Source organism: Eleginops maclovinus, chromosome 6 (assembly GCF_036324505.1).
Source record: "Eleginops maclovinus isolate JMC-PN-2008 ecotype Puerto Natales chromosome 6, JC_Emac_rtc_rv5, whole genome shotgun sequence".
NCBI lineage: Eukaryota > Metazoa > Chordata > Actinopteri > Perciformes > Eleginopidae > Eleginops > Eleginops maclovinus.
In genome coordinates this window covers 3,134,595-3,147,928 of record NC_086354.1, presented here as the reverse complement: position 1 = coordinate 3,147,928, position 13,334 = coordinate 3,134,595, and the positions used below count along the sequence as shown (strand labels likewise).

General features: G+C 39.3%; 1 protein-coding gene across 1 annotated transcript; it reads right to left on the bottom strand.

Annotated features, from left to right (window-relative positions):
- Window positions 1–929: 929 nt before the first annotated feature.
- LOC134866585 (phospholipid phosphatase-related protein type 5-like) lies at window positions 930–12,126 on the bottom strand. The gene is made up of 6 exons (XM_063886814.1): window positions 11,654–12,126; window positions 9,032–9,164; window positions 6,810–7,060; window positions 6,549–6,725; window positions 3,638–3,778; window positions 930–3,461 (listed from the first exon to the last, which is right to left on the bottom strand). Exons 1-6 carry the CDS (start codon window positions 11,855–11,857, stop codon window positions 3,432–3,434), a joined length of 936 nt encoding a protein of 311 aa, XP_063742884.1. The 5' UTR covers window positions 11,858–12,126; the 3' UTR covers window positions 930–3,431.
- Between the last annotated feature and the right edge of the window lie 1,208 nt (window positions 12,127–13,334).

Genomic DNA, 13,334 nt, shown 5'->3' with positions numbered 1-13,334 from the left:
GAGATGGGAGGGGCTGTGTGTGTTTCAGCTGATTGACAGTTGTCTGTCCTCCTGTCAGCCAATAGCACCGAGACTGTTGAAGCGACACATCCTAACTAAATGACAGATAATGGTCATAAAAAGCCCAATTGATTGTTCTGTGATTGTGACTATGAAATCTTTATATAAACAGTTAGACCTTAACAATATTAATATTATACATGATATAAGTATGTAAATATTTACAACAACAGCTACAACTCAGTTGTTAGCAAGGAAATTCTGAAGTCCAAGGTTTTTGCAAATTTGAAGAATTAATAAACTTAAAACAAAAAAAGACATAAAATAGTGCCAACATTAAGCAAATAACACAATGTTGCAAGTAAAAGTGCATGCAGGAGTTATTAAAATATGTAAACCATAAAACCTAATAGAATGTTAAATCAAATACTATACATGGAAATATTCTCATAATATTGATAATGTAATAATAACAGATACACATGTTGACTGTTCACAGAAATGTGCTATAAAGAAATTCATGTAAACACACTTTTCTAAAACTGATAAATATTTAATTCTGAATAGTATTTAGATAAACGTATAATTGGAATGACCAAAACGAATCTTTAAAAATGCTTTACAATAATAATGCAGTTTGAAAATATGATTTATTATACATTTGTGTGAAGGCAAAGCTGAAATAAGTATTAATTGGTCGTTGTGAGGATGTTCTTGTGTCAGGGTTTACACTGAGGTGCTGTACTGGCCTTTCTCTTTGCAGCAGTCAGCTGCAGTGAGCTGGGTGTGCAGCAGATGGGAGTCTGTATAATTATTCATATAAATATACCCTCTCTGTTCCTCCCCTGTGGAAGCCGGGCATGCTGCACTACCTGCTTTACACATGATTATTATCTGTCAGTATCAGGAAAAAATGTATTATACATTAATTGGAATCAGAATCTTTTATTATAGTATTGTTACAGCAAAGGAGGGCAGTAGAGATAGAGATGAAAATAAAAGACTATTAAATAAAAAGTTGGCTTGATTTTCTGTTGACTGTTTTTTTTCTAATATTTGTGCCAAAACTCTCGTAGCTACTCCAACCACTTTTAGTTTCGGGACCCCCTTTCCATGCACCTATCAGCCTCCACGGGTCTGTCCTTGCATTAACCTCCTACACACACAAACACACACCTCCTTACTCCAGCATACAGGCCAGGGCAGCTGGGCCCTTAACTTCCTTACACATGAACATCACACAAACATATCTGATGTCACTGGACTGACACTGTACACTTATTTTACTGAATACTATAATAATACGGGAATAGGAAGTGAGAAAATCTGTTTGAAATCACATACAGCTCTGGAAAAAATTAAGAGACCACTCCAAATTATTCTTAAATCTTTACCTCTACATGTATGGCAGCCATTCCAGTGTCTGTTGAATTCAAACACGAATAAATGTTCTCAGTAGTTTATAGAATACAATAATTTAAAACAAAAACGTTTCAATTCAAACGCATGTCCATAAATAATAAAACAAGAGAAAGTGATAATGCTGAAGTCTGCGGCTTTACATACATATAAACCAATCAATATCGCTACATGGCACAACTTCACTGTGACCCTAAATACATGACTGTACATATACCACTACCGCTCTGAGAAAGAGTTAATTTTACCAGGACAAAATAAGTAAGCACATTACAGTATATAACACTTCATAATAGCTGATGAAGCCAGCATTATTCAGTAACATCTGAGAAATAATCTTTAGAATAGAGGGATAGGAATTACACACAAAACAAATAATCTCTTAACTGGCCTGTGAGTGTGAGTGATACACAACACTGTACTTTAAAGGTCCCCTATTATACAAAGTCCACTTTTTCCTGTCTTTTAAACATAAATACGTGTCCCCTCTGTGTTTATACATTCAGAAAGTTTCAGGAACAAAGACCCCCTCTGTTTTTATCCTGATCCATCTCTATAAAAACCTGTCTGAAAATCAGTTGATTAGATCTTGGCCACTTTGTGATGTCACAATGTTTTTTTAGGGTTGTGCAACCATTAGCCAATAACCAACCAAGGTAACCCTGTCCACTTTATCACCTGAATCTCCTCCTAGAGCACCATTGTGTTTTTTAACTAATCACTTCTCAGAGGGGCGTGGCCAGCAGCAGCTCATTAGCATTTAAAGCTACAGACACAGAATCAGCACTTCAGGAACACGGCTGAAACAGAGGGGTTTATGGGACAACCATCTGTTTGGTGTTTCAGCAAATCAGAGACATGTTCTAAATCTGAGACCTGTAAAATACTGTTGAAAAATAGTATAATAGGGGACCTTTAAAGCATATTCAACAGTGGTAACGGGAAGACAAATCACATAGTGCAGGAACACAGCAGAAGAAAGTGAAGGAAGTAATTAAGGACATTTTTTACTATTGAACAAACTATAAATGCATGCAAGCTACAGTACATACAAAGCTTTATAACACCAAAAATGTCTGAAATGTTTCTACGAAATTACGTCATCATCATGTTCAGATGACAGCAGAGCATCCTGTTTTAAAGATGTTCTCGTTGTCAGAACAAGAGTTGAACTTTGCTTTGTCCCTTTATAACCGACATGAAATCACTAACTTTATTTCATGGTTTTTCCCTTTAATAACCCTATTACTTGATTGATTACGACAGTATATAGTCACTAATATGACTTCATAGTCCACTGTTTTACTGAATAAAACCAGAGGTGATAAATCTTTCCCCTTGGAGGGCCACATCTGAAACTTAATGTTGGGCCAGAAACAGACACCTATTGTTTTGTTTAGATGAAAAATGATACATAAATTCCAAGATTCTCAGATTGTGAAACACTAATTGATAATAAGTGATCCTACATTAAAGAAAATGCATTTTACTTCACAAAAAACTGTGTATAAAGCTATTTATATTATATTTACTGCTAAAAACATGTATCAGGCTAACTTTTGCCGGTGGGCCTCATTTTTAACAACCCTGCATTAGACATTGTTTGCAAAGTATATGTTTGTTACCTCAGGATTAAGATGCTACATGCAACATCATTCAAAATAAAGCTCCAATGTATCATATATCTGAAATAGCAGGATCTGTCTGTCCCTAGTGTCAGGGGTGATAACAAAATCGTGATTATCTGATTTGTTGTCTGCCAGATTTCACTCTGGGAGAGAAGCTCCCTCTTCCTGTTTTTCTAAAACAGAAAATAAAATAAAGCAGATATTCACAAACAAACAAAACTTGGCAGCACAATATGGAAAATCACATCATATCATGTAATATTAAGATGGTAACCAGTGATAGTTTAAATGCTGCAACAAGCATCTTAGAAATATTAAGGCCCAAGTGTGACGTAGAACAGGTGACTTCCATTTCCCCCTGGGCAGGAGGAAGGGGGGTCATAGTCATGTGACTTCTGTGCAGGGTCCTGGGCTCTAAAGAAGCACAAAAACATTTAAATTAAACATTTATATTCATTATTGGTGTGTTAAAAAACTGTTTTTTAATCACCCTGAGGACGACACTGGCCTCAAATGTATTTAATGCCGGGGACAGACATTTGGTTTTTTATATGTATCATGCACTGGATGTGTAATAGTGAGTTAGCTACCTCAGGAACTGTGTATTTGTCACTGACGTCCATGCAGTGATTGGTCTGATGTGAGGCCTCATCGGTGTCAGCTGTGCCTGAGTCTGAGGGGCTGTGAGAAACCACAAGTCTCTTTTTAAAATACTGAACCACAAACACCACCTAGAAAGAGAGAAGAAAATAGACACTGTCATTTTAGAATAAAATGTCTGCATGATCAAAAAAGATCATTTGCAAGTCACAAGGAAACAATGTGGACGAATGCAGCCATACCACAGGATACAGAGACATGTCTGAAGGGACTTCCTCACTTTTGTTGACTTTGTTTCTATGACCCAGCTTTTTGTCCCCATCACTGACACAAAAGAGGAATTCAACCCTTTATTCATGCAACAACAGCGTGTGTGTGTCCTGCAGCTATTAAGTCCATTAGACCAGTGTTCTGTTAAGGAGAGAGCCTGAAAACACAAGATGTGTAGTGGCCTGACTCTCTGAAAACATGCTCTAAGATTATTAGGTTAGTTTGAAAATGTAACGTTAAACCAATATTGTGACACAATTGTGATTGTAACGGGTATTATATTACCCACATTTCAGAAGTAATGCGTTATATTACTGCGTTACAGCACAAAGTAATACATTACTGTAACTCTGTTACTTTTGTAACGCGTTACCCCCAACACTGTTTACCACACAGACACAGCTGCGGGAGGGGATTCAGCTCGCGACTGTATATTGGGGACGATAAATTGGGACGTGTCATGTGGGCAGGACATTGCCAGGAGTTCATTTTGCATATAGGGGATCTATAACACAAACTACATCACGGTCACATGACTTCACTTCACAACAACTAAGCTAAAGATGGCTAATGTTTGGCATGATGATGTTTAGAAATCTAAATTAGCCACTTGTTAGCAACTCCTGTTAAGACAAGTAGAAGCTTCAGACATTCACCAGAGGGGTATTAACTGGCATATTCTACGTCATGGGAAAAAACTGGAAAATCTCCATCATTTTTGTTAACCACAGACCTTACTTTAAACCTCTAACCAAAAACGTGTTAACAAAAACGTGGACTTTGAGACAAGGGAACCGGAAGAGGTGAAAAGCTGAGTAATTTCAGGAGTTTTAGGTCTTATTTCCTACAGAACTTTTGAACTTAAGTAAGTGTCTTATCTTTGCAGGCATATGTATAACTTATAACTTAGTGTGGCCTTAGTAAAAAGGTAGGGAAAACTAAGGATCTGATTGATCATGAAGGGGGATTTAAAGTGCAGTGAACCAGTCAAAAGTGAGTGTCATAAGATAAAGTGGGGCAAAAAAGTATTTAGTCAGCCACCAATTGTGCAAGTTCTCCCATTTAAAAAGATGAGAGATGCCTGTAATTTTTATCATAGATACACTTCAACTATGAGAGACAGAACGGGGGAAACAATCCAGGAAATCACATTGTCTGATTTTTAATGAATTAATTGGTAAATTCCTCGGTAAAATAAGTATTTGGTCACCTACAAACAAGCAAGATTTCTGGCTCTCATAGACCTGTAACTTCTTCTTTAAGAGGCTCCTCTGTCCTCCACTCGTTACCTGTATTAATGGCACCTTTTTGAACTCGTTATCAGTATAAAAGACACCTGTCCACAACCTCAAACAGTCATACTCCAAACTCCACTATGGCCAAGACCAAAGAGCTGTCAAAGGAGACCAGAGACAAAATTGTAGACCTGCACCAGGCTGGGAAAACTGAATCTGCAATAGGTAAGCAGCTTGGTGTGAAGAAATCAACTGTGGGAGCAATTATTAGAAAATGGAAGACATACAAGACCACTGCTAATCTCCCTCGATCTGGGGCTCCACGCAAGATCTCACCCCGTGGGGTCAAAATGATCACAAGAACGGTGAGCAAAAATCCCAGAACCACACGGGGGGACCTAGTGAATGACCTGCAGAGAGCTGGGACCAAAGTAACGGAGGCTACCATCAGTAACACACTACGCCGCCAGGGACTTAAATCCTGCAGTTCCAGACGTGTCCCCCTGCTTAAGCCAGTACATGTCCAGGCCCGTCTGAAGTTTGCTAGAGGGCATTTGGATGATCCAGAGGAGGATTGGGAGAATGTCCTATGGTCAGATGAAACCAAAATAGAACTTTTTGGTAAAAACTCAACTCGTCGTGTTTGGAGGAGAAAGAATGCAGAGTTGCATCCAAAGAACACCATACCTACTGTGAAGCATGGGGGTGGAAACATCATGCTTTGGGGCTGTTTTTCTGCAAAGGGCCCAGGACGACTGATCTGTGTAAAGGAAAGAATGAATGGGGCCATGTATCGTGAGATTTTGAGTGAAAACCTCCTTCCATCAGCAAGGGCACTGAAGATGAAGCGTGGCTGGGTCTTTCAGCATGACAATGATCCCAAACACACCGCCAGGGCAACGAAGGAGTGGCTTCGTAAGAAGCATTTCAAGGTCCTGGAGTGGCCTAGCCAGTCTCCAGATCTCAACCCCATAGAAAATCTTTGGAGGGAGTTGAAAGTCCGTGTTGCCCAGCGACAGCCCCAAAACATCACTGCTTTAGAGGAGATCTGCATGGAGGAATGGGCCAACCTTGTGAAGACTTACAGAAAACGTTTGACCTCTGTCATTGCCAACAAAGCAAAGTATTGAGATGAACTTTTGTTATTGACCAAATACTTATTTTCCACAATAATTTGAAAATACATTCTTTAAAAATCCTACAATGTGATTTTCTGGATTTAGTTTTCTCATTTTGTCTCTCATAGTTGAGGTATACCTATGATGAAAATTACAGGCCTCTCTCATCTTTTTAAATGGGAGAACTTGCACAATTGGTGGCTGACTAAATACTTTTTTGCCCCACTGTATATGGACAAGTATAAAAATACATATAAATAAAATGAATGAAAACGGACCAGAAAGACAGCGATAGCGCCCCCGATGGCTTGTCCTGCGATGACATCACTCCAGTGGTTTCGGTACTCGGCCACTCTATTGATGCCTGTGAGCACAGCCGCACTGACCAGTGAGAGGCTGAGGAGGGGGCCCATCAGACGACCTCCACTGGATCCCACACAGGACATGACGTACATCTGGAAAGGACGAGTATTTTACTGTGTGACAGTGCTCAGTGCTCTACTGTAAGGCTAGTGAAGATGCGCTGCTGATCCACTCACTGCCAGGTACACAGCTGTATACACACTCAGGGCCGCCTCTTTGGAGGGGAAAGTCTTCCTGGCTCTCATGATGTCATCAGGGTCACCAGCACAAGCATCTGATTGGCTGACAAAATTAGCCGTGTCCAGGCAGCCGAGGACAGTGTAATTGGGCTTGCAGACGGACAGGAAGTAAGGAGCAAGACTTCCTGTGACCAGTTGACCTGCACTGACAAAGATGTCTGTTGTAAACAGACCAAAAACATACACACCTGCAGAGAAACACACACAGATGAGAAGAAATTAAGCTTAAATGAATGACTCATCCACACAGTGGTGATATTATTCTGTGTGTATATCCTTTACTTAAGGATGAGCAAAAAGAAGAGCTAGCAGTTAATGGTGCTGTCAACAGAAACAGTGCTAACAGTGTTAATCCAGGCCATAACAGCTAATAATAGCAACATTTTTATTATAGAGCAGAACGTTTTTAGAGCTTTATTTGGTTGAGGTGGAGCTTAATTTCATTATTTATATAATGTTGCATAGTTTAACCGATGCATGATATTTAAAATAATCATTATATGTTCTACAGGTAAAGTCTTAATTTGTAAAGTAATTACTAGAGCTTTTCAAAATACTTTATTGAAGTAAAATGTATTTACCTGTTATTTACTTGAAATTAAAGTAAAGTATCCCATTTCCTCAATATGTCTACAAGTTGATGTGCTAAGTTACTTAACACCACTACATCAATATAGGTATTATGCTAAATTAGCATTAATGGTAGCATGGTACTCTCTATTAACTAAAGTAGTGTGTTAGCATGTGAATGAATTGGCTAGCTAAAAAAAGTAGCACTACCAACATCACTGACACAAACGGATGCTAGCGGTTATGCTAATTAAAATCTTGCTTGTTTGATTCGGCAGCCCAAAGGTACCATCATTAAATCAAACATTTGTCTTCAAAACGAGACAAACAATCTTAATTGTTTTTTTTGTAATTTGAAGATACTTCAGCCATTTAATTTGATTTACCAAATTCTTAATGTGAAATTCATGATATCTGTGACGCTGTCACGCTGAGCAAAGTATCATGAAGTGAAACAGAGAAGCAAAGACATAATGTGTAATGTATGGGAAACTATGGTATAAAAAGAAATATTGTACTTGTGTATTACCTTGCTGCTGAAGTGATCATTTCCACTCTTGTAAATGGTGTGTGAGTGTATGGGGCTGCAGGCACCTCACCTGCCTGCTCACCTATTACGGCGCACCCAATAGTTTTTAAGGGGGTGCGTCTTCAGAAGACGGGTCGGTTGTGAGCTTCTCTGGAACAGGAAGTGTGTGTGTGGTTGTGCGGATATCCAACAGTCTAATGGCCATTCCTCGCTGTGCGTGTGTATGCAGAAAATGAAGCTACACAAAACTGGATATTGCATCGCCCACGTTTCGCACGTCGCCGTGGAGAGGACGCTCCGGCTGAGAACAAAGGATTAGCTACTCTGCAACACGGGGTGAGATCGGCCGAAGATCGCTTTCCTTCCTTGTTTTTTTGATGGATTATAAATATCGACATTTCAGTTTGCTGCCGAGCAGTTTTTTTCAACGGACTATAGAGGCCTGGAGTGGGCTTTAAAGACCATTTTTGTTAAGCTTTTTGAGCTTTGTAGCCTATATGTTTTTTTGGTTTGGGCAGAAAGACTGACCATATTAATAATAATATGAATGAAGCATAAAAACGGTGTGTGTTTCTTTGTATCATTTCCCTTTCCAGTAATATTTCTGAGCAAGTACCCCCTTACGTTTAGGTTAACAATGCTATTTTTAATAGCTGATACTCCCCCACTAATGTTAGTTGCGGTCTTTTTGCAAACAGGTGTCATGTCATTAAATCAAGACAATGCACCTGGTTAAATATCTTATTACAAGGAGAAGTCTGGTCAAAGTGCCTTCTGATTACATATTACCACCTCTATGTTGCACATAAATCATATTTAACATCAAGTCACAGCAACATCATAATAGCATGCTACAACACGAGAGAGACCAAGCACCTACTTATACCTACTTTTGTGGTACGCTTTTACCCAGAAAACATGGGCTGCCTACATCCGTATCACCACTCAATGACTGATTGCTGATAAAAATGGTTTCAGTATAATTAAACCACATTAAATGACATTACTGTATGAGTGAAACTAACAGCTCCCAGCGGGTATAATTTAGTAATTATATTACCAAGGAAACGGAAGGTCCTGCGCACCATAGGGTTCACGTAGCAACAGTCACCCATGACAACAACCTTGTCCTGGTCGTACAGGTTGTCTGAGTTGTAATGAAGGAGGAAGATAACAAGCTCAACCCCTGAAATCTGAGAAAACATACACAGACAAAACATACTTAGTAATACTGGCAATGAAGTAACTAATATAGTGTATATTGAAGCAAACTGTCACACATGCTCTCACCAGCATTTACTACTTTGAGCCGCACATGTTCACCACATTGATGCAGAAGATCTGGGAAATGTTAAACCCAACAGTCAAATGTTGGCTTTGTGCTTTGGGCACCTGCCTCGCCGCCATGCTATATGCAATTCTCTGTACATCTACAGAGCTAGCACTATAAAAGCTATGAAGTATATCTTGTAGTGATGTTTGTGAAGATGATGATGAAGTCTCCGGAGACACCAGCTTGTATATAATAAGGTTTATTACAACAGCATAGTATCAGACACCAACACGGGCGATGCGGGGTTCCCAGAGCCAATTGTGGAAGTCCCCCCGAACAGTCTTTGTGCATGCAATTTATAGGAGAAATATGGGTGTGTGTCAAAATGAGATGTTCTATAAGAATGTGTACCCAAATAAGGTGATCTATATGTTCGTACACCATGTCTTGCGCGTACCCAAATAAGGTGAGATATACGTTGGTCTTTGTCTTACTCATGCCTGGAGGCCTTCTGACATATTCCAGAGGTTTGTTATACAACCTCTTGTTGTACCACATCACTCTCTGCACTCTCTATGACCTCAGAGAGTAACTAACTGTATATGAACAGATTTAATACACCACAGCTACTATATAGTCTGCCATTGAATGATTAATAAAGACACACCACTGGTCGGTTAAATATTCGAGTTCCCATTGGAAGGCCCGACAGTGTTTCCTGTTTACCGTCCTTCTTACTAGAATGAAGAATACATTCCCAAAGAAAATATAATATTCGACAATCAAGCATATGCTGCACCTTATAATACATATATTACCAAGCTTATCATCCCCCAAGAAAAAAAGGTTTACTCGGATATTGTCCTTGTAAGAAACACAGGCATTAGGTTTAACTAAGGAGACTAAGTGCATTCACTTATTAAGTTAACTGAATTAACATGATTGCATGGTGCATTTAGGCTCTGGGTGTGCTAAAGTATATTGTAAAAAAAAACATAGTTATTACTGTTACAGACTTAACTTGTACATTTAAAAAAAAGTAGGCAGGAGCTAATATTAAACTGCAGAGGGCTCGAGCGCTATTTGAAGCTGGCTAATGGTAGCAACAGGCCTTAATGTTTAATTCATTATGTTTGATAAGTGTATTTGGTTGTATTTTAGTCTGGAACTACCTCCTGTTAATTGTTTTAAACATTCAATTAAGGCATTATGCTGTTAAAGAGGACCTATTATGCATTTTGGGTTTCCCCTTTCCTGTACTGTGTTCTCTCCCACATGCCCCGCCCGGCCTTAAACGCCTCCATTAGACTCCTTTGTTTACTTCTGTAACATAGTGACGTCAGCATGTAACACTCGCACTTCCAATGGCTAACACATTGCACCCGAAAGGCTAAGGGGTGGGACATTTCAGACACATAGCTAACAGAGCTGGCAGGCCAACCAATCAGAGCAGACTGGGCTCTGGTTTCAGAAAGAGAGTGAACAGAGGTGCTGCAGCACAGACAGTATGAGAGAAATAAAGAGCTTTCTGAACATTAAAGCATGGAGACATGTCCCAGTAGAGATTCTAAATACAGATATGAAACTGAAAATGAGCATGATATGTCCTCTTTGATACAAACTCAATTACTCAATGTGTCCTTTTCAAATTAAAAGCCCTATAGCATTTCAGTGGAAAAAAACTCTCTAAACAAGACTTTTATTGTAAAACAGTAGCAGGAACATGCTGGGAAAAAAGAGATCGGTGTCGAAGTAGGTCTTTTATGAATGCTGAAGGAAGGCATACTAAAAGGTCAACACATATGAAGGAAGTTAGAAGTTAATTTAACATTTATGTTCTTCTCTCTAGCTCACGGGTGTCCAAACTACGGCCCGGGGGCCAAATGCGGCCCGCAGGCCATTTTGAATCGGCCCTCAGCAAATTCTAAAAGTATAATGCAATATGGCCCACACATTACACTTTTGCTTGTCTTATATTGTACTTCTCAAATATATATGTTCAAATATATTAATGAGCCCAATTTAAAATAAATTCAGTCATTTAGAACTTAAAACATTTTCTAACAAATCTTAGTTGATGGAAAAACCCCAATACATTATTTCTATAACAAGCTTGAAATGTAACCTTCATATTTCCTCTTATTATCAGCACTCTGAGGCTACTGTTTTAAGGAATGAGCTGCCAACTAAATAAATGAAACCCTAAAGAGAGATGGGATGTAGGCTGTTACCTACATTCAATTTGTTTCGCTAACTTATAACTTAACTAATAGGCAATATTCACCTCTATAAGTGGCCCAGCTCTCTGTATATTTTTCTGTATGTGGCCCTCGGTGAAAAAAGTTTGGACACCCCTGCTCTAGCTCTATAGTAGCGTTATTTACTTCCTATTTAAACCCAGTTACTCACCAGTACCACAGGCAGCCCCCCCACTACAGAGAACAGTATGACGGGCTGCAGGCGGCTGTCCTGTTCAGGGCCGGGGTCTGGTTTAGTGAGGCCGGGGTCCCTGCAGATGAAGCCCTGCAGTGCGGGGCTGAAGGTGCCGGTGAACTCAAAGTAGTACGCCAGCATGGCTGCAGCGGCCAGGATCACCACCTGGAAGTACAGCATGGTCCCCTCAGCCTACAACAGTCCTGCTACCACGGCAATAAGTGATTTAGATCCTGGCTACAGTCGCCACGGTGATGTAGAATCCAATTAATAACTTCCAAGTACTGCTGTTGTTTCAAATTCCATCAATTTGTTAGTGTGAATAATGCTCACAAAGTCTTGAAGAATGCTCCAGTTTCAAATATCTAAAAAAAAAAGGAAGATGATTATTTGCAGCTCCAAACCAGACAACATTGTTCTTATTGGTCTTCTTTGTGTGTGAGGGTATCCTGTCCCTTGTCTCAGTGAACTCTCTGGATCCGCTGAGTGCAGGGCAGCAGGAATTCATTCTGTCTCACTGAACACTCTCCAAAGAGCAGCCTGCAGTCTACTGAACACTCATCAGTTCTGAGCGGGAGGGTGAACTAGAGAAGGTGCAGGACAGACTGACAAGACAGTAAAGAAATAAAACATGCTACATGTATTGGCACATCCAGTCGACACAGAACTGTGTTATCATTCATCAGGAGTCTTTGTGTCTCTGTCCACATGATGAATGTCTAATATTCTCTCTTTTACCTCTAGTTTGGTCTCCACCAACTCCTAGAGGAATATCTTCAACTGCTAAATGTTCCTCTTCCGCTGTAGTCTCTTACTGTGTCAATACAAGACAAACAGTTTGAGCGGTAACTCTTTGTAGCTCGTGGAGTAAATGGGTATCTACTTATCAGAGGGTCAGTGATATGAACCCCAGCCCCTGCAGTCAATGTGTCAAAGTGCCCTTGGGCAAGATACTGAACCCCGAATTGCTTGTTGGCATGTCCATGTTATTCAATGGTGGAAAATAACTAAGTACAGTATATTTACTTATACACTGTACTTATAGGTACAATTTTGAGGTACTCTTTGCATATTTAAATGTTATGCTACTTTAAACCTCTACTCCACAACAATTTAGAGCAAATGTTGCAACTGTTTACTCCACTATATTTATATGATAAGAAAGCTTTGCAGGTTAAATGATTAACATAAGTAAATAAAACTAATAAATGATGTCATACTGCTGTGGATTAAGATACCTGGCTGTATTAAAAGTAATTAAAGTTAGCTTCACCTTTATCAGCAGCAAGATTTAAATGATTTACACATTAATGGATTATTATTACATGGCTTAGTTGAATACTTGATTCTGATTGGTCAATTTAGACATCTCAGAGGTTGTTAATAGTCGATAACACACTGCTGCGGAGCCAATGCCACAATTTGTAAGGTAATAAAAATCATATTGTGAGTCATACTAGTATATGGTCTTGGTAATATATATAATATGGTAATAAGCGTGATAATGTGCAGTAAAGCTGTCATTAACAAAAAATTATCACGTGGAGGTTCCATTTTTAAATTAATGATATTAGTTGTACATAAGGACATCACTATGTAACACTCAGGATTCTATTGGCTAGTCCAAAACATTGTCCGTGAAAGGGCGGCACATCTC